General features: G+C 44.2%; 2 protein-coding genes across 5 annotated transcripts; one reads left to right on the top strand and one right to left on the bottom strand.

Moving 5' to 3' along the window:
• Positions 1-262: 262 nt before the first annotated feature.
• Positions 263-10,051, bottom strand: LOC111841558 (chondroitin sulfate glucuronyltransferase-like). Its single transcript, XM_072711433.1, has 5 exons — positions 9,444-10,051; positions 8,436-8,760; positions 6,349-6,913; positions 5,375-5,557; positions 263-4,440 (listed from the first exon to the last, which is right to left on the bottom strand). The coding sequence occupies exons 1-5, from the start codon at positions 9,454-9,456 to the stop codon at positions 3,166-3,168; spliced, it is 2,361 nt and encodes a 786-aa protein (XP_072567534.1). The 5' UTR covers positions 9,457-10,051; the 3' UTR covers positions 263-3,165.
• A 1,209-nt stretch (positions 10,052-11,260) lies between these two features.
• On the top strand, positions 11,261-25,946 carry LOC111841550 (ATP-binding cassette sub-family F member 2). 4 transcript variants are annotated; one of them, XM_023807378.2, is made up of 15 exons: positions 11,261-11,749; positions 13,551-13,729; positions 17,082-17,294; positions 18,110-18,292; positions 19,037-19,208; positions 19,808-19,903; positions 20,776-20,878; positions 21,396-21,491; positions 21,579-21,698; positions 21,928-22,017; positions 22,492-22,602; positions 22,879-22,941; positions 23,666-23,794; positions 24,274-24,477; positions 25,235-25,946. In XM_023807378.2, the coding sequence occupies exons 2-15, from the start codon at positions 13,591-13,593 to the stop codon at positions 25,349-25,351; spliced, it is 1,836 nt and encodes a 611-aa protein (XP_023663146.2). In that variant the 5' UTR covers positions 11,261-11,749; positions 13,551-13,590; the 3' UTR covers positions 25,352-25,946. The 4 variants fall into 4 exon arrangements, with proteins under 4 accessions (XP_023663146.2, XP_023663144.2, XP_023663147.2 ...); XM_023807376.2 differs by having other exon boundaries at positions 11,261-11,806; positions 13,508-13,729; XM_023807375.2 differs by having other exon boundaries at positions 11,262-11,806.
• The last annotated feature ends 199 nt before the right edge of the window (positions 25,947-26,145 follow it).

Here is a 26,145-nt window from a genome sequence, read left to right as displayed (position 1 = left end):
TTTGTATTATACATTGGCTTTTCCCTGGAAGGGCTTCTTCAGCCATAGTCTTGTACTCTAATGTTGTCGTCGGGTTTTTCATTCCAACGAGCCACTTAACTGTCTGATTCTACTAAAAGTTCATGTTACTGATTAACTTCTCTCCTTGGTGGTCACAGTGGTAGTGGTCTGTGGAGGGCTGGAGAACCTACTGCACAGCAGCTTGCTAAGACCAGCTCTAAGGCGGCCTAGTTTATAATCTACTAATAAATAAATATACATACATACATACATACATACATACATACATACACACACATACCACTGCTAGGCAATTCTAGTTCTCAGTCTTGCATGTTAAGGTTCCCTTTTGTTTGGGATAGTAAGTTTAAACAGTGCAAGCTGACTCTTGATGATCAGGAATTGTCATTGCATTCTATATATATATGAAAAAAAACAAGTACCATTATAAGACTGACCAATGCGTCACCATAATGGGTAAACTAGTTCAGCTGCTTCGACAAATATATGCTTTACAGACAAACCAAAAGTTTGGCCTAGCCTTTTGGCCTAACCCTAACCCTACTCTTTGATGAGAATTGACGTGTTTTTCTGTTTTGGCATTTTGCTGCCACCCTGTCCCACTGTCGCCCCAAAGTTGAATCACTGTCTCCTTTTTTTTTACTGGCCTCTGAAGGATGTCTTTGAAGAGATGTATTAAAAATGGAAATTTGATGTCAATGTATGCAATAGTATTTTTATTTCATGTAGTCCCTGAACAAGTCAGATGTACTTTATACACTGAATGTGGCGGCTCTTTGGTTGGCATCCTCACACTTCGGCAGGTTGTGAGTTTGAATCGCATCGCTACTCTGCATCTGTGGAGTTTGATTAGATGGCCAGTTCTCCCCTGAAGAATGTTATTCATGTGATAGACTAGCATCCTATCCAGAGTGACCCCAGTGTCATTACCTCAGATCCATGGTTGACCCTATCCAGGAAGTTTGGATGGATAGACAGATATGTATTACACACCATCACATAAAGAACTATGTAGAAAGCAGCTTTGTTTTGGTTACACAGAACTCACATTCCTATATGATCTAGAACAGCGATTCTAGATCCGTGGGTCGCAACCCAAATTTATGCCATCAAGTTCTGAAAGGGTCGCGAGGCAGAGTTGGAATTGTAAGCATTTTAAAACCAGCAAGCTCCTATGCTGATCCATGATCAGACTCCTAAGCCCCAATCCTAGAATTAACTTGTATAAACGGGTTTTGGATCTGCCAATGCTTAGTGCAAAACTAGTGAACACAACCAATTCAAGAAGCAAAACCACTGGCACATCCAATACGATGTGTGCGATGTCATTGATTGGCGTAAATTGAAGAGTGCACTGCGCACTAGATAATAGTGTTAATTTAAACCTATACTTGATACAGGGTGTCGACTGAGCTAGCATGGTAAAAATTGGGTCGTGATGCAAAAAAGGCTGAGAAGCACTGTTCTAGAACTTTCTATATTGTATTTACAATGTATTTACTAGTTATTGCACATACAGAACAATGGAGTGTAGGATGTGCAGGGGGTGTGTTGCTAGATTTGCTAAATATTACCCACCATGACTCCCCATCTTGTGTGAAGGGGAAATAATGTGGCTTTTTTGTGTCAAAATCTAGCTGCACACTAATGATAGATTGTTATCTGTAAGGTGTTGTCTGCAGTGGAGTGAACAAAAAAACAACAACAGTCCATAACAATCACTTAAAATCATAGCAAAACGTTTAAAAGTTCAAAAATTACCTAGAGCAGGGGTACTCAAATGTAATGTACAACTGCTGAAATGATGTAGTACAAAAGGTCTACAAGGGCAATGACAAACTAGAAAACAAAACGGAGAAGCCCCAAAATCCAATCATGAGTCAGTGAAACATGAACATATAAAATACATCACCTGTTAATATTAACCAGAAATCAATGCAAAACGATCATTAATCAGTACGCCCATCAGTACTCCCATCATAATACTCCAAAATGTTACAAGGAGGCTTGTAGGCCAAAATTTGGGAGACTATCACTGTGTAGCAGCCAGAGAGCACCTTTCCCAAGGACATCAGGCTATGAACACTCAACCCAGGAATCCAGACGTACCAGAAGGCCTCAGGGGAGAAGCGTAAGGGGGAGCATTTGAGGGAAGCAAAAGCATCTGCACCGCCGGGGCCAGCTCACTGAGGCAGCATTGTTCCCCCCAGCCCTTACATCACTTCCTGTGAAATGGAAACCTAAACACATCCCTGCAGCCATGAGAAGAGAGAGACACTTGCTCTGCCTATTGGGAAAGCAGACAGAAGCTCTGTGCTGGACAGCAATATCCCCAGCGTGGTGGTAAATTCAACTCACATACAGTATTTATTAAGTTCCTATAACTCTCACATATTTCCTCATATAGCTATAGATGAACCGTTTACATTCAACAATTAATATTAAAAAAGTCTTTAGCATAGCTGAAGATAATTTCCTGCACATTGCTCGTTTTGGTCCCTGATTGTACTCATTTTAATTGTAAGCAACTGGGCTGACACAAGCAAATGTAACCGTTAAAATCATTTGGTTTTGTGGCACATAGGATCTTACACAAATGAACGACCCCAGTTGCATTTACTCTTCATATAGTCTTAGCAATGAGTAGCATTAGCCAAAAAGCATTTGTTCTTCATGCTCAGTGAGGCAGCAGCACAGTCAAGGGACTTTTCATACTGACCTACAAGCTGCCCAATGACAGCAGTCAGCATGAATACATTCAGTCACTCTCCTTAAGAAGCTTTTGTCTTAAGATTCCTGGCAACATAGATCCAAGGCATGGAAGAAGTGCACATTGGAAAAAATGAAATTAGCACGTAAAGCAATGCCTTTCAAAAACAAGAGTTGCAAAATAAGTATGTCAGAGACTGAAGCTAGACAGTGAATCTAGGTCCTCCAAGTTTTGTTGTGATTTCCTCATGGGAATTCCCTCAATCATATTTAGATATGAAATACTACTAATATGATGGGGTAAAAGACTCCTGCGTTCTACAAGAGCAATAATACCTGACCAATGCATAGGCTAATTGCTGCTAGCCTAATTTGTCCAAGAGTACCGCAGCCAGGGCAATATAAAAAGGGTCCATGTATCGAGCGTAATAGCAGCTAGGTGCTGTTAGCTTGCTCTTGCTCAAAGAGAGCCATAGCCAGGTGCGAGCGAGACGCAAGTCCCTCTAGGTTGCTCAGTATACAACGCTGGTAGATGTCTTCACTGAAGCGAGGATTGCAGGGCCGGCGCACATACTTCTGGACTAGTGCCGGCTCCACAGCCCGGAACACATGGAGGCCAGAGTAGCGGATAAAGATGTCATAGACGTCCATGCTTTCCAAGAGCTCGTCGTTGTCCAGGATGTCAGTGGTCACCTTGGTGCGAGCAGCCATGTAGTCCACATTGTAGAAGCAGGATTCGTCAAAGACATGCCGGTCAAAGTGGCCGTTACGCAGAGGGTCAGAGCTGAAGGGGGAAGCTCCAGCAGAGGGCTGCTGCTCACGATACATAATGGCTGGGCTATACTCCTGGAAGTGAATGGGGAAGAAGACCTGCCAATTATTTATAGCATTCATACGGCAACGGTTGAGGAAGTCACCGTTCACCTCGGTCCAGACGTTCGCCATGAAAAACAGAGTGTCCACTGGGTGTTTCTTGGAAATGATGTCCATGAGCTTGACCTGCGAAGGCACCTCAGTTTTCACACTGATCCATGGGATCTTCACGTCGCTGTACCGCTTTTCAACCTCACCGATCATTGACTTGACCCCAGCAAAGACGTCTTCCTCTTTGACCCTCTGAGCATCAAACGAGTCGTAAATGAGGAGGAAGGTAAGAAGAACATTGTCGTGCGTGTCCAAGGCATTCATCGCATACGTATCCAGGAAGTTCCCCACATAATCCTGGTTATTAGCGGTGATGGGCAGGATGACTTGAACCCGAGTAGCCTCTGTAACATAAGGCATGGGGATGATCTCAATGGAGCTGAGGGGACGGAGAAGGCCCACACGCTTGGCAATGACCTGGCTGTGGCCTTTCTGGGTGAAAGCTTCCAGGACCAGGTCCAGGGTATACTCCATGCCGCGCGTGGGGTCGAAGCGGCGGTAGCCATTCAGGAGCCGGTGCATGCGGAAGCGAAGCTGGGGCTGGTAGCGCTCGTTCAGGCGCTCCACTGCGGTCTCGAGCACGACACTGATGTCGGCTTTATCCGCGCCCCGCAGCTCACACTTGGGAGCGCCGTTAGTACACGAGTAAATGTGCTCCTCCGTGAAGTACTCCCAGTTGATGACTTCAAAACGCGTCTTAGGCTGGAACGGCGGATTGATGCCGATTGGCCAGCTGGTTCCGGCTTTACCCTCTGGCGTCAGCTCACTTAAGTTACTGATCTGGACCTGACCAAAGTAAAACAGACATTAGGAATGAGATGCTGGGGAAGGAGGAATCTTGGGGTGGATTCCCTGAGTCGGATACAGCTGAAGCCTCAACAAGGGGGTCAACTGTGCTACAATTAAGATCCAGTTTACCGCCGTCTGTGTTCTCTCCTTAACAGTCACTTTATTGCCAGTTACCAATTTAGAAACTTTCTCCAAAACATAGAACACACAGTGCAGAAATGCCGATTAGTTCACATCACTGTTTTAGACCCATAAAAACATTACATTTTATAAAACATTAAGTTTTGACTTTCCAGAAATATGTCATCCCTTATTAAAACTGAACAATATAACTGGAAATTTTTAATGGATGCTGAATTAAAAAAATAGACAAAAGCTTGATAGCGTTCTCTAAAACTATGACTAATGTCTTTATGTTAATCAGCGCCAGCAAATTCAAACAAAAATTTCACTGGCAGCACAAATGGAGACAGTTATTGGTACAGATACCATCACACCAAAACATATTGGTATCGGTCAAAATTTCCACATAAAGGGACCACTGGTAATTGCTTCATCTTGACATTTAGCTAAACAACGTCTGAAGTTTCAGTGACACCGGTGTTTGCCTGTAAACTCACTGACTGAGCACTGTAGCCTCCTTAGTGGATACCAAGAGACCTCCAAACCAGTTGCACTGCAGATTTCTCATCTAAGCAGAGAATACTGGTCTATCGCCAAAGCTTGTCTGCATAAGTAGATCTGGACTTGCTAAATTTACAGATGGAAAAGTGTGAGTGACTGGAAGACAGCAGCAATGGCATGTGGCGATTTAGATGCTGGAACGCAAAGTCAGGTTGATACAGGTGCCAAAGGGAATATCACGATGAGCGGACACTCATTTTAGGTTGCAAAGTAATAGGAAAGATGCAAATATGTAAACAGCACTGACCTGTAGCTGCTGAATCTGCAAGTATGTCTGGTCCAACTCGATCTGACTGAAATGCTTGTGTAAGCGGTACATGAGGTCTGGCTCTGAGACTGGGTGGACTGCAAAGGCCTTCTTAAACTGCGGGCTGTCCTCACGCTCCGGGTCCGCGTTCTTCCCCAGCTCGAAGTAGCGGTAACGCATCTCCTGGAGGCACAAGAGGACAACATGATGTGGGTCACAGTGTTCTCACGCAACGTGTGGGATGCTGTCATAGAGAAAGCCAGCAAGGCCCATAGCAGGTCACTGGGGTGAGACTATAATGGGGAATTATGGATGTACGAAGATGCACAGACACTTCTAAGAGTCGTCAGTCCAGATCAGGCCAGTGTCATTTACTTAGAAGGGTAAAAGGGTGGCTCGGACCCCACCGTGATGAGTTCAGCAATGGCAACCCATTTTATATAACACATCCAGACAGTGCCGTGCACCAGATATTACACAACTGGTAACAACAGATATTACAGAATATATGACTTATCTGATTGAGAACAAGGAGGTGACTGCAAGCATCATTTTATGCAAAACACACTTGCCGATTCACTGAAGCAATTAATTACAAAACTGCAGGTACCGTTTTCAGCATTTCCCACAAAGCCCTACTCCTTAACGAAAGCAGTCAAAATTAAAATTCTCTTTTCTGTGCAGCAATACAGAGGGGGAAAAAACCAAAATGTGAATAAACTCAGATGGAAATCTGGTTTAGATGTCCATCCAACAATTTCTGGAAAAAATAAATGCTATTTTGAATAATGAAAAACCGAATCCCAGACTTCCCTCTCTCAGGCAAACCTACAGAAGAGTCTTAAACTCTTAAAAAAGTTTTTTTTTTATACCAATAAAGTTTCATCCCCCTGCAAGCATAAGGTGCCACACAATTAGGGAAAAGACTCAAACAGCAAATAATCCTCAGGTTGAGACATTTTAATATTCATTACCTGGAGCTCTTCCACGCAGTTCAGACCCAAGTAGTCGATGATACAGCGGCCGAGCCACTCGTCAGGCCTGACGCTCAGGATGTCATTGCGGCAGGTGTCCAGGTGGGGCTGCAGGCGGGCCAGCAGGCTGCGGGAGAGCAGGTAGCCGTAGCCGCCATGGCAGTAACGTGCCCGCTCCTCGCCGCCGATGAACTCCTCCGGCCGCCCCATGTAGAGGTCCTGCCCGGCGCTCAGGTGGCCCACCAACTCTGCCAGCCGTTCGGCATGCGTGTACGTGTCGTCTTGCGCCAGGTAGAACCAGTCGTAGTCAGTACCATAGTGCTGATGCAGGTGCCGAACCGTCTCATACATGAGCCAGACGGGCCGGTCGTCGCCGTGGGCAACCACAGTCATGCCGTGCGGCAGCTTGGCACCGCGCAAGCCAGTGAAGAAAAAGGTGCGGTGAGCGTGATGGGCCACAGTACGGTTCACGGCCACCGCCAGCGTGTTGAGGGTGGCGCGGGAAGTCAACACTCCCACCAGGAGGCGCTCTCGGATTCCCAGCTCTGTGTGAATGTAACGTGTCCTGAATGGGAGAGAAGGTGCAGCTATTAATTATATAAAACAACATGTTGCTACAGAACCACACAGGAAACTCTACATATGTATGACTAATAAAAATGCTTGTGGCTTGTCACATAGCGGAAAACGGCACTGAAATTTTAGCAGTTTAGCAATTTCATCACACGCTTCCAGCGGAAAACAAATTTCTGTTATCAGTTCTCATCTTATTGTCAGCCAAGTAGCAGTGAAATTATAAGTCCAGCTAATGCAGGACAAAGATGTCCAGCTTATCAAGTTAAAAAAAATGACACTGTAGAGAAGACTGCACCGGTCCTCCTCCTGCATCAAGGTTTGGATAAAACAGTGTGCAACAAGTACAAAGATGTCAACAGCAGCAGAGGCCAATTGAGGCTCAGTCTACAGAACCACGGTTTGTAGAAAATTGCAAAACCACACAAGGAAGTTCTGAGAACATAAATTCTGCATTTCCTGGCACATGTCTCTGGCTCAACAATGATTAATTTATTTGCCTCGAGCACTGCATTGTGTTGTAATGAAACTGAAAAGGAATATCCTCCATGTTAACATTAGAAAACGCTACAAGGTGACACAACAAACAAATGAGATAAAATCTACATACACAATGATTTATAGTTCAATATGAATAACTGGCATTTTAATTGCATAAGAAATAAACATTAATATGTAAAAAATGTTCAATATGTATTTCAATAAGTGGCACTGATCTATTTTTAAGATTTATAATATACTATCTGTATAAAGGTTAACCTTGAAAAAGGATTTCAAGTATAAATGGTTGATTATTCAAAAAAATATGAACTGGACATTAGCAATGGAGAAAAAAACTGCGAAACATTTAAGAGGCCAGCTGGGACTGAGCAAAGCCAGCAGAGTAACGATACACCACAAGCGAACATGAGCGATAGAGAGTGAAGCTAAGTGAGAAGCAGGGACACGATCGGGTTTCATTGTAGCACATCTGCACTGGGAAGCACGAGGATCAGCTACTAAGAGCTTCAGCCACATCAGACACTTAGCATCCGAAGCATGCAAACGTACAGACTGACACAGAAGCCCAGCTCCCTGCCAACTCCATACTTTCACATTTTCTTTCCTCTGTTCACAATGATTTGTCAGACTGAGGAAGTCCTTTGTCCCCCAGGCCATATAGCTCTAAAACGCGTCACAGAGGCGGAAGAGCGAACTGGACTTCTTGGTTGCTTTCATGCAAATGCTTTGCCTTTTCAGTGAAATGCACTGAAGAAATGCTGCACTGAGAGCTGGAAGGGAGCAGAAATGTGGACTGTCTGGGTCCCTGAGAACTGGGTCGAGAAACACTGGTTTAGAGTAACTGCTAAGAGTCTTCAGTGTTAAAAGTCAATATATAATACCATTTAAAGGACCCACTCCCTCCCCATCACCAGGCTGGGAGAAGGATGGATAATATAGCTTATCAGATGTAATAAAATCAGATTATATTAAATATTGATGAGCTCACTTGAAAAGCTCCACCCCACACTCACCTAAGCACTTTCCTATGTGGCTTGCTAGGGTCCCTCTGGTATGGAATGACGCGAGGCTGGAAATCCTCATTAGCCAAGTCTCTGTAATTGCTCTGGGAGTCACCTTTCAGTCTCCCTGGCACGAGCCCACCATTAGCCAGCTCATTGTTACAAGGTTCCTCGGGGTCCTCCTGGTTCCAGGATAACATGAGCAGACTGAGGCTGCACCCCAGTGAAAGCCCTAGAATGAGGGGAAACGCCGGCCGGAAAACGGCAAGCAGGGAGTAGACGCGCATGGCACCGAGTAACCGCTGCGTATAGGGGGAAAAAAACAGGGAAACCGTTCCTGGGTGGGTCAAAAAAAAAAAAAATCAGATGAGAACTCGTGACAGAAGCTGCTATAAACTAAGCACTGCTTATAAGGCCCAGACTCATTGCTGCTGTCAGATCAGTAGGTATCATTTTTCTAGATGCATGTGGGTATTTGGCACGGATGCTGGTACTTTTTTCCTTCCCGAGGCAGTTACATAGAGATTCAGATTTCAGTTCAAGCATGCATTAGTTGTGCATGTATAAACATAAATCCTAATACATGCATCATAATAAACTGTAATGCGGTTATACTGTTATCTACAAGCAGTTTCCACGTAACCGGTAGAATTAATGACGTCTAACAGTGCGCTCATTTCTACATAACAGCACTAAAACAACGATTTCCGAAAAAGAGTAAGTGCACTCGCAATGTAACTGCCCTCATACTAAATCAGCAGTGCCTAACACTGGCTTAATGCATTTATCTCGATGTAACACGTCTGAAGTAAGACAAGCAACTTTCGCATGAGCAGGGACCACACGCTTTATTCCCAGGTTCGCGGAAAAGTCATATCCTGCAGTGTCCCAATGAGAACTACCAAGCTAACTAAGATGCATATATATTTCAAACAGTCCAGTCCTTAAATTGGTAGTTTAACAGCTACATCTTGTTCGACTTTTCGAGAAAAGAATCGACAGAAATCACTCAGGAAATACCCGATAGTGTCATCAAAAGCGATCGTACAGCGTCTTAATTGCAGACTGCCCTTCGAAATCGGCCAGTTTTCAAAATAAAAATAGACGAATTTCTTTTGGACCATGATGATGATGATGATGATGATGATGATGATGATGATGATGATGATGATGATGATAAACGTTCGCCTGTTTGAAGAAACGCATTCACATATCTTCCTCCTTCTCAGCAAGGGAGAGAGGAAATAAAGAAAAAGAAAACCATGTCCTCATCATGTGGTGAAGGCGGGTCTTCGCTGCGGCCCCCCTGTATGCCCCGATCTGTGATGCCGGACTCACGACACTGAAGTGCCCCTTCTGATCACTTGGAAAAGGAGGCGATACTTTTTCCACCTCCAGCGTCCACGAAGAAAGAAACCATTTAGTTCGCCAGCAATTTCAGAACTGTGCGTGCGTAGCCAGACTCCCGGAGGAAACGGATCTCGCAGACCTGTAGTTCCGCTAAAAACGGTCCTAGTCGCCTTGGTGCACGTGCTCCAAGAACAATTCATTTATTTGATCTTGTTTATGAGTATATAATTTGACGGACAGGCCCAAATATACAGTGGCGCTGGGTATATCACAGGTTTCTAGGCATGACTGTATATAATATCTTTATACCTGTAGGCTATAATACCTTTGAAATCTACACTTCTTCACAGAGCAACCTCCAGTAAATAATTCAACTGGTTTCAAATGGGTACTGGTGTACTGACTGGAGCTGGGAGTAGTAGACCAACAGCTGCTCATGCTAATGCGTTTTCCCAGGCCCTATGATGCAGGTCTGCCAGTTTGAATTTCCATTTTACGGTCAGGATTGCGGTAAACATCATTACATTGTTATGATGCTGGCTGTCAAATTGCTTTTACAGTGTCGTAGTAAAAAAAAAGTACAATGATCACCTTCCAGTTGTCATTACTCTTTACTCTAAATAAATTTTACATTTTCATGATATCTCTCTACTTCCATAGATGTAGGAATAGATGTAGGATAGATGTCCTACGCCTATCATTAGGCTACAGCTCGAACTTTCTGTACATAGATAATTATCTTTACTGGTTATTCACTATAGATGAACATAATTTTACATATTTTTCTGTTCATCCAGATTAATATGCATTTCACTGAAAAGGCAAAGCATTTGCATGAATGCAAACGCAATGCTCACAGTCTGAATTTTCTCATCCAAGTAGAGCTGAATTACCACTCAGCTATGCTAATTACCGCGGAGAAAGCACATGTATCACAGTTATTCATTTGATGTTATATATAGCATTTTATTACTATTATTTCAATGTCAGTGAAGTACTGCCAATTGAAAGGAACAACTTAAAATGATTAACTACTTTGCAGCTTCCAGAAAATTTGGAAGAACAGTTAAATTGATCCATTCCACCTATCAATGCAAGGTTTTATCGCTGCCAAATGTCTTCACATTAATAATATGATTAATAAAATGTTAAGCTATCTGGATGTAGGTCATAAGGAAATAAGAATGAAATATTGCAAATGAGGAGGCCATTTCTGAAACTGTTATTCAGTAAAATACGAGCCCTTTACAATCCCTCCCATTTGCTTCCTGAGTGTGTTACCCCCTTAATAAATCCCGTGTTTACCCCTTTCCTCGATTCCCTTTGCCTGCTCCGAACATGACAGATAACGTGCCCTGTCCCCACGTGTAACCCCATGATCGGCACTCTTTAAAAACTGGGATTCTAAAAATAGCTGCCTTCCAGATTTGCTTTATACGTGTCTCATAAGATTTTGTTCAATTACATCAACCCTCAGTCAGCAAATGTGGATCATGGTTATTTAGGATATTCGCTGCTTGTGGGCATACCCTGTAGAACCTGGAATTGCGTGATTATCTGCAGAACTTTCCTCAAAGCAGCAATGACTTGTAGGTGAGACCTTGCTGGTGCCTTGAATAACTTGAGCACACCCAGACAGTTTCATCACAGTGATAGTCTGTGATATATAGGCTAGATCAGATGACACGGATTGATTATTAAAATTATGACCAACATTCACGTGCCGTGGCGAAGTGTCTGTAGAAGGAGCGTTCTTGGTTCAGTTTGTGCGTCGACGTGTGAAGTAGAACATGGAGAATAAGAATAACCGTGGATCGGCACTCTTGGAGAATGTCAGGCAGATAAAAAGTTTTTCCTGTCTTCCAAGTCGTAAAGAAAGACAAGTTACGAGCTGTTCTCCCCACCAGGAGTGGAGAAGAGGTGGAGCCGCTTCCCAGCAGTCAGTGACCAAATAAGGCTGGGCTTTGCATCGGCCGGTAAGTGGGGATCGGGGTGACGCAAGTGTGACAGTCCGCTGGTTCCGTCCACTGAAGGTAGGATCCACACGCTCGTTATCAGCAGCACATGTGTTACATTGTCGCCGGTAACGGTGTCTCATTCTGACTGTGATCAGCAGCACACGTGTTACATTGTCGCCGGTAATGATGTACAGCTGTGATCAGTGCACGTGTTACACTGTCGCCGGTAACGGTGTCTCGATTTGGGTAATAGTGTCCCACTCGTCTACGCTAGCCTCGTTAGCCGGCGCGGTGCGGCTGCATGGACAAGCGCACCCCGCCGTCCTTCAATCAGCCAGCTGGAGAGAGTAGCTGCTTAACGGGCGTCAGCAGCTTTCGCTTTGCCTGGTTTAGCGTGACGTTACATGCCTGAGAAAAACGATCAAGGTGTGCGGGGCCTATAGACGGCTATTCCCGCTTGACTCGGTTTGGTTAACGAATCAAACCCAGGTTATTCTAAACGATCAACGGCGTCTTTAAGTCCGGCGGCATGGACGGATGAGCCATCTTTGGTGGCGTTGTGGTGGCCCTTTGAGTCTCTGGGCCCCCGGAAGTACAGGGTTAACCTGACGCGAGGTGGTTTGACAGGCGAAACCGGTTTCATTCAGGATCACTGATGACGGGAGGGAGGGACGCATTTGATGGAACTTTGCACTGAGGCGTCTGGAGGTCCGTAATGCAGGGGGCGGCGATGAAGATGATCGTCATGATGATGAAGCAGATGTAGACCTTTCAGGACAGTCCACCTCAACCGCACTTTTACTAAAGCACTTGCTGGAATGTACATTAATATTTGTTCCAGTATTTTTATTTTATTTTTTTTTAACAAAACTTTGTCGCTCATTAAAGTGTTTTAAAACCCGGTGGTAATTATGTACACGTTAATCAGTCTGAGTAATCTATTTGCTGTGTTTGTGATGGTAACGTCTTCAGATTTGCAGAATTACTGGAATAAATGTATATGCACAGCAATAAAATGAGAACATGCTGAAGTGAGATTTACACTGTTTATTTCAACATGGATGACTAAGTACCCTGCGGGTAAGCTGACTGGATGATAGTGTGAATACTAGCCTAAAATGCTTCAGATTCAACTTACCATTTCTCTCTCCAGAAATGTCACATTTAAATACTTTCTTCAGAAAAATAAAGGAGATTTCTTACTCTTTTACCTATACCGTGTCATTATTTCTTTTAAAAAAATGTACTTAAATTCCATCCATCCATTTTCTGTAGCTGCTTGTCCTACACATGGCCCCGGAGCCAATACGGGAAGCTTTGGGCACAAGGCATGGAATAACCCAGGAGGGGGTGCCAATTAACCCACCACACACTTAAATTGCCCCCTGAAATGCAATGATTTTCAGCATTCTCCAGCTACAATATTGGTCTATTTAATCCTCAATTTTCTCATAGAAATCAACAAAATGCCCCTCTAAAATAAAGCTTGAAAAACAACTTTGGTATCAAAATTTCTGTGATGGAAGTGAAAGTGAGGTCCCCACTCATCAGGTCAGGTGGTACCCCAGTAGCCATATCTCAAGAACCATTAAAGATAATGACTTGCAATTTTGTATCTTTATTTGGTATCAGAATAAAACATTCTGACCTATTACGTCTAACCTGGGCCAATTTTCAGTTTTTCCCTGCCAGTACCCAATTAAATTAGGCAGCTCGTCAGTATGTACACTTCAGTAGTATGGCTGCTTCAGCTTAGCTTGGCTCCTTCGGTTTCAGATGCATGAAGCTGAGAGGGTCCTGGCCTGTTCCTCCCCCTCAGGTCACTTTCTTTCTGGAGCGTAATCCCGGCCCTTGTAGCTATGCCATCCGACCTGGCGAAGAAGAAAGCAGCGAAGAAGAAGGAGGCGGCCAAGACACGCCAGCGGGCCAAGAAGCCGGATGAGGTGGGCGAGGCGGGGGACATGCCGGAGAGTCGCGTGGACGGGGCAGAGCTAAATGGTGAGGCAGGGGCAAAGAGCACCGCTGTTATTTCAGTAGTCTTTTTTATCAGTGTGGCGTGGTGCATAGCACTGCCCATGATCAGAAGGTTATAAGTTCAAATCCCATGGTTGGCAGATTTCACTTTTGGGTCCTTAAGCATGGCCTGTAACCACAATTGTTCCAAGGAGCTAACTGACTCTTCTTTCTGAATTGTATATTGCTTGGAATAAAATTATTTGCTCAGTAAATGTAAATATGTTTCCTCCTGCGGCACAAATGCAGTTTGGTGCCTTGGTTCCCTGTAGTGAGTGATGCCTGTGTGAGAGTGGGTCTGGATGGACTGGCAATCTTGTGCCCTCTGCTGCCCGGGATAGACCCCATTTCAGCCTCTATACTGGACAAGAGCTGGGAAATTTAATGGATAGATTAAGCGATCCATGTAAATAATTGCAGCCGAATCTGTCGTCCTCTGGAATTCCTTTCAATAGCTGACATGGGTTCACTGATGATTCCACTGTGAGCGTATATCCCGCCTTTATAGTGTGAAATAAAAAGGGGTGTTTCGGAATTTATCCAGATACCATGTTTGTTTTGAACACCACTGCTTTTCCATTTACTGGTCTGCCTGCCTTGTGTCTGGCAGTATTCATATTCGGCTGAGGTGACACCAGTTCTGCAAAATGCACATGAGCTTGAAATGAATGTTTCGGTTAATCCGTCTTCTGCGTCTGTGGTGCCGGCTGGGGAAAAGCCTGTTATCTGAAGAGGACAGGTGGCACCGAGCTGAGCTTCTTCATCCCCTAATCATGTTTAAGAAACCGATCACAAGCTGTAGCTCAGGGTGCGTACACCGATCAGCCATGTGATCAAAACCACTGACAGGTGAAGTGAATAACATTAACTGGTTACAATGGTATCTGTCAAGGGTGCCATTATATATTAGGCAAGTGAACAATCAGTTCTTGAAGTTGATGTGCTGAAAGCAGGAGAAATGGGCAAGTGCAAGTATCTGAGCAACTGTGCCAAATTTCGATGGCTAAACAACTGGGTCAGAGCACCTCCAAAACGACAGGTCTTGTGGGGTGTTCCCGGTATGCAGTGGTCAGAATCTACCAAAAGTGGTCCTAGGAAGACCAACCGGTGAACCAGCAATGGGGTCATGGGTGCCCAAGGCCCACTGATGTACGTGAGGAGCGAAGGCTAGCGTGTCTGGTCTGATCCCACTTAGAGCTACTGTAGCACAAATTACTGAAAAAGTCAATGCTGGCTATTATAGAAAGGTGTCAGAACAGACAGTGCATCGCAGATAGTTGCATATGGAGCTGCATGGCTGCAGACTGGTCAGAGGGCCCATTCTGACCCCTGTCCCCTATGCAAAGCACCTATAATGGGCACGTGAGTGTAAGAACTGGACCATGAAGCGATGGAAGAAAGTGGCTTGGTGTGATGACTCAAGTTTTCTGTTACATCATGTCGGCAGCCGGGTGTGTGTGTCATTTACCTGGGGAGGAGATGGCACCAGGAGACACTATGGGAAGAAGGCAAGCCGACGGAGGCAGCATGACGCTCTGGGCAACGTTCTGCTGGGAAACCTTGGGTCCTGGCATTGGTGTGGATGTTACTTTGACATGTATCACCTGCCTAAACATTGTTGCAGACGAAGTGCATCCCTTCGTGGCACCGGTGTTCTCCAATGGCAGTGGCCTCTTTCTGCAGAATAATGCGTCCTGTCACACTGCAAGAACTGTTTATAAATGGTTTGCGGAACATGAAAAAGAGTTCAAGGTGTTGACTTGGCCTCCAAATTCCCCAGATCTCAGTCCGATGGAGCATCTGTGGGACGTGCTGGACAATAAGTCCCATCCATGCCGCCCCCACCTCACAACTTCCAGGACTTAAAGGATCTGCTGCTAACGACTTGGTGCCAGAAACCACAGGACACCTTCTGAGGTCTTGAGGAGTTTATGTCTCAGTGGGTCAGAGCTGTTTTGGTGGCACGAGGGGGGCAGGTGGTTTTAATGTTACGGCTGATCAGTGTATAGGGATTATGAAATAACTGTGATATTTTCTGTATAACTTCTGTCACTTTACAATATTTTTTAACTGCAAACATTTAAGCATTTTGTTCCATAACTGAGGATACTGTATGTTTATTTACTGGTTAATGGGACAGTAACTTGTCTGAAATTGTGCTGAAAGCGTGCTGAAATCTCTCTTCTGACCCAGTTTAACATGACTTTTTCTGGAAAGTGTCAAATGAAAACTGTCCCTGCAAAACAGGAAAATACTTCATATGTTGACATTTATCTTCTTTAGCTGTCTCACCAACGTTTACCATTTTACAGTAATTTGTAGTTGGTTTGTGGATATGACCGCAGTTCTTTTGAATGGCACATTCTTAATCACTCTAGCTTAATCTAAGCTTTAACGGAGCTTCTTATAACTGGTCTTTCACGAGCGATTTCAGAATTACGCTCCATTAATTAGGTCAGACCCAGGTCATTCTGTTTTCTAACTTGGGAGAGCTTAATCCCAGTGACGTGTCAGTGTGCTGTTATGCTTCAGATTTATCCCTAAGCTCGAGAAGTGGAGATAGTGAACATAATGTTGCATCATGTACATTTTAAAGTATTTTGTTTCTTACGTCGAACTGCTTTCTTCACCAGCTGAGATTCTGATTAATATTGGTCCTGGAAAAACAAGAAATAACTCCTGTATAATGCTTGTACTGTAAAGTAATGGGGATATTAATACTTTATTCAGCATTTGTACAGGTATATAGGAAATCTGTAGTTTTACGTATCTTGCTCTCTGGTGAGACACACACACACACGCACACACACACATACACACACACGCGTGCACACACAAGTTGGTCTTACTATCTAAATGAGGACTGTCCATTCATTTCTATGGGGAAAACCCTAATCCCAATCACAACACCCTTAACCCCTACCCATCCTTAACCTTAACCATAAGTAACCAACCACAATACAAGACATTTGGCACTTTTACTTTTTTGATTGCATTCACAGATTTTTATAAAATTGAGATTATCCAAATGGGGACCTGAAGAAGAGTCATATCTCCCATCCTACTCTATACACACACACACACACGTATGGTCCACCATTTATTCAGCACCCCTGGAGCATTTTGGCAGGGGGTTAGGGGCCACACTTGAGGGCCTAATGAAAATTCTGGAGAGGCAGTAACCATCTGATCAGGCAGAGACTCCTACCGCCATTGCATTACCCTGAGTGTTCTTCAGGACTGGGCCGTATACTGTCGGCCCATTCGGACGGCACTGAGGACCCACATGTGCTATTTGGACACCACTGCCCTGATGATCTGCCCCCCTCCTATGCAGGCATGGCCGGCCTGAAACAGGAGCTGGACGAGTTCGAGCTGAGGAAGACGGAGGCGCGGGCCGTGACAGGCGTGCTGGCCTCGCATCCCAACAGCACAGACGTGCACATCAGCAGCCTGTCCCTAACCTTCCATGGTCAGGAGCTGCTCAGCGACACCAGCCTGGAGCTCAACTCGGGCCGCCGCTATGGCCTCATCGGCCTTAACGGCACAGGTGATGCTCGTTGTTTCCTGGGAGATGGCGGGAAGGGGTGGCTAGCTTTAGGGGCTTCGCTAACATGATCACCCCGTGACTGTCCGTGGTTTGCCTGAGAGGCACGGGATCAGGAATTCTGTGAGGTGATGGATTTGGAAAAGCTACCAGATATCACAGTTACAGCTGATGACACTATAATGCATGTTCAAATAAATGAATTAAAAACCATTTGTGCCAGAAAACCACTGGTGTGTAAACACACAGGTCCGCCATGTTTCCTCATCATCGCAGCCTGCAATAATTAAATGTAAATAATTAAATGTTTGTTGGTGCTAGCTCAGTCAGTATTACTGCTGTTTTGATGTGATTTAATGTGACAGTAAATTAACGGCTAGATTGCAGTTACATTGACTTGAATGTAGGTTTCTTGTGTGTGTTTGTGTGTGAGTGGATTATGTTTATATTACATTGTGGGGACCAAATGTCCCCCACAATGTGATTTAAAAACCTGTTATTTTGATGATGTGGGGACCATTTTCCAGGTCCCCACTAAGATCTGCGAATGCAATCAAAAAAGTAAAAATGCCAAAAGATATTTTGTTTGGTTACTTATGGTTAAGGTTAGGGCTGGGTAGGGGTTAAGGTCATCATGTTGAGATTTCCTCATGGAAATGAATGAAGAGTCCCCACAAAGATATAATTACAAACCTGTGTGTGTGTATGTGTTAACAAACTCAGTACATAATGAACATGGCAGTTAACGTTAAGATGATGAGCATTTAGAGAAAGCTGCACTTTTATGGAATATCATCCAAAATGCCGTCTCCTGGCAGGGAAGTCCATGCTGCTGTCAGCCATCAGCCACTGTGAGATGCCCGTCCCTGAGCACATCGACATCTTCCACCTGACGCGTGAAATGCCTCCCAGCCAGAAGACGGCGCTACAGTGCGTCATGGAGGTGGATCAGGAGAGGATCCTGTTGGAGAAGGAGGCCGAGCGCCTGGCCCACGAGGACTGTGAGTATCCGCTGGGTGTCCCGGCTCCTGGGAAGAGATCGGCACAGGATGAGGTGTCTCACAAAGATATACAATCTCATAACTCAGGGCTAATCAAATCACGGTCCTCAAAGTCCAAGTACTGCTGGTTTTCCAGCCTTCCTTTACCTGTGAGCCAGGTGTGAAGCCTCTGATCAATCAGAATCAGTAATTAAACTAACTGCCAGGGAGAACTGAAAACAAGGCCTGGATTTGGAAATGAGGTCCAGATTTGAAGAGACCTGTCATAGCTAAATCATCTAATGGTTTTCTAACCACTTTTCCTGGTCAGGGTCATGGGGGGGGGGGGGGGGGGGTAATGGAGACTATGCCATGCAGCACAGGGCACAAGGTTGGGGCACACCCTGGATGGGATGCCAGTCCATCACATGGAACACACACACACACACAGAAACACAGACAATCATTTTACTCATAGGTCGCCCGTTTTATTGACTATGGTGATGGACACTCAATGTCTGGGTTATTCTGAGGAATGTCATGGTGTCCCAGCTGTAAATCAGTCATTTGATAAAAGGTACATATCGATTTCTTATAGAGTTCATCATTCGGCACAAACACAGCATGGTTGTTTCTCAGTGATGTTAATTTTTATGCTGTCGTTGGTGCACCAGTGTAAGCGGGTGAGGGTCTGTGGCTGAGTGTGGGATCCTCCTCCTAATATCCTGCAGACTGTCTCCCTGCCTCCCTTTCTGCCCCCTCCAGCGGAGTGTGAGAAGCTGATGGAGCTCTATGAACGGCTGGAGGAGCTGGACGCCGACAAGGCCGAGGTGCGGGCCTCTCGCATCCTGCACGGCCTGGGTTTCACTCCCGCCATGCAGTGTAAGAAGCTGAAGGACTTCAGTGGTGGCTGGCGCATGCGTGTCGCCCTGGCCCGGTGAGAGCGCCGCCCTTTGGTGGGGTGTCCAACCCCAGGGGTAGCCAAGTTCATCTCACAACTCCAACTGTTATTGAATAGTAAGCCAGGAGAGCCCAACTGCTCAGAGCTCAACTGCTGGTGTGCCAAAGGACCCGGGTGCGAGCCTGAGGTTGACAATAGGGTTGACCTATGGGGTGGCATGTGGCTCAGCACTGTGCTTATAATTAGAAGGTTGTCGGTTCAGATCCCAGCTTTGGAAGAGTAATTTCACCATTGGGCTCTTGAGCAAGAACTTTAATGCTGATTGCTTCAGAGAGTGTCTGACCCTGGTTTCTCAATTGTACAGTATGTTACTGTGAATAAGAGCCTCTGCTAAATAAATCAGGAACAACAGTAAGTGCTTGAAGCTGGCCTCCTTGTAATCTGGACTGGACTGGTGCTACAGTGCAATGATGCATTCTTGGTGTGCCTAGGTTACTCCAGCATCCTAAAACAGCAGTTTCCCTGCACAGCTGTTCTACTTGACAAGCTTTTTCTAGACACCAGAAGAAAAGCTTCCTGTAGATCCCAGAAGCTGAAGGTGACTGTAAGCTCCTCTCCCTCCGCTTGCTTTCCAGGGCGCTGTTCATTAAGCCCTTCATGCTGCTTCTTGACGAGCCAACCAACCACCTGGACCTGGAGGCCTGTGTGTGGCTGGAGGAAGAACTGAAAATGTGAGCTTCTTCTTCCTCTCTGCTGCATCTTTTCCTGTCCATTTTAGGAGCAGGAACCTTTCTGATGCCAGCGATAACGTTACAGGTCCCTACAGTTAGAAAAATTGGGGTAGCGATGGTCAGAGTTTACAGAGTTTCCGTCTAACGTTAATGACCACTGATGGTAGCTGGATTAGCTGAAAGGTATCTCTTTTGTCAAATAAAATAGTTTGATATGCTGTGTTTAAATCTGTGTGCTCTTACCAGTACTATAAATTAGATTTGTTTAATTTAGTTTTTATTTCATATTGCTTTCAATTTTCAATTCCACTTCACAATAAAGGTCCCTTTTGCCACTTATAAATGGTAGTAACACATTAATAAAAAAATTGTCATAGCTTGTTTAGAATTGTCTATTAATGATTTACAAAGTGCTACAACAGAATTAATAACTTGATTATAAGCCATTCATAAACCCTTTACAAGGGTAGTCTTAGTGTAAAGTGCTACCCAATTTTCATTTCAAATTTAGTTTTTCAGTGGGGTTTATTTATTTATATCTCAATGATACAGACTTCACATTATGTTATAATGTTCGCAAAATGGGCAAAACATGTTCCAGGTATTATTTAAAGTTAAAGACAAACAAATCATTACATTACATAAATATTATGTAAAAATACTAATGGAAAGTGTTTGACATTTGTTTTTATTTTTAGTTTCGGAAACAGTATTCATTTATTTAGTTTTATTTTTTTTTATTCTATTTTTGTATCATATTTCAGTCACAAAAATGATTTCTTATTGTTTTTGTTTCAATAATAACCCTGGTCTTTAAGCGATCTTCCATGAATATTTGGTCTCGAATGTTTGGTCTCGAATCTCCCCAACAGGTTCAAGCGGATCCTCGTCCTGATCTCCCACTCGCAGGATTTCCTGAATGGCGTGTGCACCAACATAATCCACCTGCACCAGAGGAAGCTGAAGTACTACACGGTAGGCAGCTGAGGCTGGCGCTGAAGTCAAGTTCAAGATGAAGATCAAAACTTTATTGTTCCCATATGGGAGTTCTGGTGCATTCAATAGCGAGAACGTAGTGCACAAGCATACATATAGTGCCAACCACAAAGCATAAAGACAGTACATACAGTGCAAGCTCATAAATGTAGTGCAAACAAACTTTAAAAATACACAGTACACTGATAGGATATCCAGAATAATAGAATACTGTATGATCACATAAATAATAATAATAATAATGATAATAATACTTTGGTATGGCTGGTTTCTGGAATGGCTGTGTGATGTGGACTTGGGGGTTAAAAGCAGATGTTCCTTTAGGACAGAAAACCATGACGCACGAAACTTAATGGGCTCACTTGCCTTATAGGGATAAGGGTGAACTTCAGATGTGGCTAAAAACAGATGGGGGAGGTAATGGTATCTTTAATAGTACAGACGAAGCCACAGGTTTCTAATAATAGGACTTTAATTGCTTACATTTTTACTGCAGGGTAACTATGACCAGTATGTGAAGACCAGGGCAGAACTGGAAGAGAATCAGATGAAAAGGTACAACTGGGAACAGGACCAGATTGCCCACATGAAGGTGAACACCGCCACCTGCTGGACGGTAGTAGGAATTGAAAGTCCCATTTGTATAGTTGGTCTTATCTGAGCATGTGGCTGGTCGTAGAACTACATTGCACGGTTTGGGCACGGCTCTGCCAAGCTGGCCCGGCAGGCGCAGAGCAAAGAGAAGACCCTGCAGAAGATGGTGACATCGGGCCTCACGGAACGCATAGTGAATGACAAGGTAAATCTTGGACTGTAGGTACAGTCCTTCACAGGGTATGAATGCACCCTGGTCAGAGCACCCTGTGATCTGAGACCGTATAGATGTGTAATTATATTAACAAATCATAATCCGTCAGCATTCATAATTATTAAGTTGCTCAGCCAGCCAATCCATTTTCAAAGTGCCAGTGTGACTCCGGGAACCTAAATTGCTACAATGAAATACTTAACTGTCTTGTCTCCTTCAGACCCTGTCATTTTATTTTCCTCCCTGTGGGAAGATCCCGCCTCCGGTTATCATGGTGCAGAATGTGAGCTTTAGATACTCTGCCGACATGGTAAGTTCACCTGGTGTGGTTTCAAGTAGGTATTGGCAGGTAAAAATTAAAAATCGGCCCAGGTTAGAATTAATGTCGGAATGTTTTATTCTTTAATGGGTTTTGAGATATGGATATTGGGGTATCCCCTGACCTGATGAATGGGGACCTTCATGTCCATAGCATTCACTGTGAAAGTAACTTTGTTATTCAAGCTTTATTTTGGTAATGGGTCTTTTTGCTGGGCTTCTATGACAAAATCGAGGGTGAAATTAACCAATGTTTTAGCTGGGAACTGCTGAAAAATTGATGCATTTATTTCAATGGATAATTTCAATACCGTTTTTGAAGGCATCTGTTAGCAAAATGAGTAAGAAATTGTTTAAATGTGTTTACGGCAGTTTTTACATTATTTCCAGTCAGATTACCTGCTGCTAATGGCGTTTATATGGCTGCTCTGGCTTTGATTTCTTTGATTCTCTTTTTTTATTTCAGCCATACATATATAAGAATCTGGAGTTCGGTATTGACCTGGACACGCGCGTTGCTCTTGTGGGCCCGAATGGGGCTGGCAAATCCACACTGCTGAAGTTGCTCATGGGTGAGGTGAGCTGCAGCTTCCTTCCTGTCACATGACTTAATTGAGGTGTGTCTTCAGCTTCCTTCCTGTCACATGACTATACTGAGGTGTGTCTTCAGCTTCCTTCCTGTCATATGACTACCTAGAGGCATATAATTGCATTCTCTCTGTATATGATGTTGTTGGCTTGTTGGCCTTATGAGTTTGTGTGGAACTGCTATGTCATCAGTAATGTGGTACCTCAATCTGCTGTCCTCCTTTGGCATGTTGTTGATTTAGTATGCTTTGTCTCTCCCTAACAGCTTCTGCCCACAGATGGTATGATCAGGAAACACTCCCACGTGAAAATTGGCAGGTATCACCAGGTAACGTTTATCTAACATCGAATCCTGCAACGCAAGAGTTCCTTTATCTCTATTCATGTTCCTTAAATGATGCACAGAAATATCACCTCCCCCATTAGTCATAATAAAGTTAAGGGATGTATAATATTGAGAATAATAGCATGGGTTTATATCATTGAATCTGGATTTTCTTTGACCATAATGAAAACTGCAAACACATTTTAAATGTCAACAGTTAATATATGTATATATGTTTGTGAGGGCAGTGTGTGGCTCAGTGGGCTAAGCCCAGCCTCAGCACGTCTGCTGGTCCTCGAGCAAAGGCCCTTAACCCCCATCTCCCTGGGCACCGCAACTGGTGGCTGCCCTTTGTGGCCAGCTTGCTCTCACTTACGGAGAGCAAGTTGGGGGAGGCATGAAAAGAGAATTTCCCCAAAGGGATTAATAAAGTATTATTCATATATTCTTTTCCTTAATCGGTTTGTTTATCATGGTGGACTAATCATAAGTAATAGTTTAGAATTGCCAAATATTTAATTTCTAAGAACATTTTGTGAATTAATTTCCCTGAAGTTATAATTATATATATATATGTATTTTTAGAGTTTATGTCAGGTACTTTGTGACTGGAAAGAATTTTAAAATATGTTTCTTCATTTGACTGACATAATGGTTCATTTTGGGGAAACTGCCTGTGCATGATCCCAGTGAGTTCACAGTTCAGCTTGGGCTTGTCTTCTTGCAGCATCTGACTGAGCAGCTAGAGCTGGACCTGTCTCCATTGGACTACATGATGAAGTGCTATCCGGAGATCAAAGAGAAAGAGGAGATGAGGAAGGTCATCGGGCGCTACGGCCTCACTGGGAAGCAGCAGGTGAGCACCTGACGCTGGAAATGCTCTCTGAATGTCACTCCACCGTTACCCGAGAAAACAGTTGGGCATCTTCAGATGACTCTGACAGCGTGAATCAGATGTAGGGAGTCCTGCTGCTTAGCGAGTCCTCTTAGATAACTGTGGTGCGGTTAAGAAGGGAATATTTTTGCTAGATGCTTTGATTTGGCAAGTATTAAAATACAGATTTTCTGGATCTTGATTTTAATACTAAAACCAATATACCCTTTTTGGTAAGTTGTTGGCACTGTAGCCTAACACCTCCTGGGGTGTGATTTCTCAGAATGTCTGTATGTGTGTGTGTGTCTCTCTGTCTGTAAGCATGTTGTGTTATGTTATGTGGAGGGACAAATTCAGTTAGCTGTCTGTAGCACTCATGGCACTTTTCAAATAAATATGAAGAATCTTAAGCTTGTTCTGCTGCCGCTTGGGGTGAGAAGACTAGATGTGCCCTTTGTCAGGTGAGCCCCATCCGGAGCCTCTCTGATGGTCAGAAGTGCCGGGTCTGCTTCTCCTGGCTGGCATGGCAGTGTCCTCACATGCTGTTCCTGGATGAGCCCACCAACCACCTGGACATCGAGACCATCGATGCCCTGGCAGATGCCATCAACGACTACGAGGGCGGCATGATGCTGGTCAGCCACGACTTCCGGCTCATCCAGCAGGTAGGATCGCCCACCCGCGTGTCGGACAGCACAGAGTCACTGAATATGCGCTGGACTTGAAAGTGGGCCTGAGGTTGTATGGGATCTCCCATTCTGGATGTCACACTGGGTGCCACCGTCATCAAACCTGTGAACTTGCATCAGTATTTTGTAAATTTCCAGTGTATATTTGAAGCACGCCCTGAGGGTGACAGCCCCAGAACCTTTTTTAGTGGTTTCAGACCAGCTTGTAGTTAATTCATTATATATGGTACTGCAGAATAATGTCGAGCTAAATAGAGGAAGTACGACCCAGATGTAGCTTCTGGTGCTGAGCAACCCCCATATGCGGGACTTTATTTAAGAGAAGACATCGATTCAGAAGCATAGACAAGGAACAATGACAGGATTAGCAAACATAGAACTGGGGAGACTTTAAATACACTGACTAATGAGGGGTAAACGAGATACAGCCGGAAGGTAGTACACATGAGGGCAGGAACGAGAGGAAAGGCAAATGAGCAACAGATGTAGCTTGTTTAGAGCCTCACTGGAGAGCAAACGGGAGGATCAGGCAGACAGAGAGGACTGGGCGTGACAAATAAAACTTGCAAATAATCAGAGACGACATCCAGTAAGTTTCCTTGTCAGATTCCATAAATCACACAGCATCCTCCTTACTTAACACGCCTCACCGTTGCTATGTTTTACATAAACCATGAACATTTCAGACTGCTTTTGGCTAATTATCGCTGCTCTTTTGTCCTCCCCTCTCCAGGTGGCACAAGAGATCTGGGTTTGCGAGAATCAGACGATCACCAAATGGAATGGAGACATCTTAGCCTACAAGGAGCACTTAAAGTCAAAGTTCAACAGGCAGACACACGACATCTAAGCCCTTCAGATGTCACTGGCTTTACCACTGGACTCGTGTTGTACACTTTTATGGACTTTTTTTTCCTTCATTTTTTCCTGCTCTGAATGAAAGCCAGTTCCCATTTTAGCATTGTCCTCCAGCTATACTGTCTTTCGACTGCCATGATCATAATTAAATTCTTGTTCTTCCAGTAAAATGTTATCAGTGTTTGAACAATAAAATGCTATTTCTCCTTATAACGTCCTGCACAGGACAGATGACATTGTTTTGTCTCGCGGATAAATCAGCTGAACTACCCTTTAAAATTTTGTGATGTCACAGGTGCGTGGGAGAGGCAGGCAGGGGAACAAATGGATGCGAAGACATGATGTAGAGAGGAGTAATGCTCTTCTAATGTCTTTAAGAAGATAGTTGGGTGCTCACACTACTACCATTCACACATCAGTCACCTCATGGTGGGCCACTTGTCAGGTATGAAGATACCACTTACCGTGATAGGAGGGGGGCCGAATCAGGCTTAGCCAATCCCCTAGCGCCATGTGCTACAAAATGTACTTTTTAAAATGTAAATGCAATAATGGTTTGTCTGAATAAAAAATATCTTGTATCTAAATGACACTGGTTCTGGTTTTTCAGCTGCAAAAAGGGTTGATCGCACCTGGGTGGAGGAATCTCGCTGTAATTAGCAGAGATTTATCAGCTGTAGTTGGCTGTCTATAGCCTCCTGAATGAACCTCTTATAGTGTATGCACTGTAAACCCTAACTAGAGCCATTTAGAACATGGTCCCTCTGAAAGTATGTAAAGAAATTT

Source organism: Paramormyrops kingsleyae, chromosome 1 (genome assembly GCF_048594095.1).
Source record: "Paramormyrops kingsleyae isolate MSU_618 chromosome 1, PKINGS_0.4, whole genome shotgun sequence".
Taxonomy (NCBI): Eukaryota; Metazoa; Chordata; class Actinopteri; order Osteoglossiformes; family Mormyridae; genus Paramormyrops; species Paramormyrops kingsleyae.
Note: the sequence above shows the minus strand (reverse complement) of the source record. Positions and strands in the feature narration are given on the sequence as shown.

Coding starts and splice junctions, on each gene's coding strand:
- LOC111841558 (XM_072711433.1), bottom strand. Junction 6,914..8,435: donor CCACATAGGAAAGTGCTTAG/GTGAGTGTGGGG, acceptor TCTCCCATTCAG/GACACGTTACATTCACACAG. Junction 4,441..5,374: donor TGCAGATTCAGCAGCTACAG/GTCAGTGCTGTT, acceptor TACTTTGGTCAG/GTCCAGATCAGTAACTTAAG.
- LOC111841550 (XM_023807378.2), top strand. CDS start 13,591: ATGCCATCCGACCTGGCGAAGAAGAAAGCAGCGAAGAAGAAGGAGGCG. Junction 13,730..17,081: donor GGACGGGGCAGAGCTAAATG/GTGAGGCAGGGG, acceptor CCTCCTATGCAG/GCATGGCCGGCCTGAAACAG. Junction 22,018..22,491: donor TTAGATACTCTGCCGACATG/GTAAGTTCACCT, acceptor TTTTTATTTCAG/CCATACATATATAAGAATCT.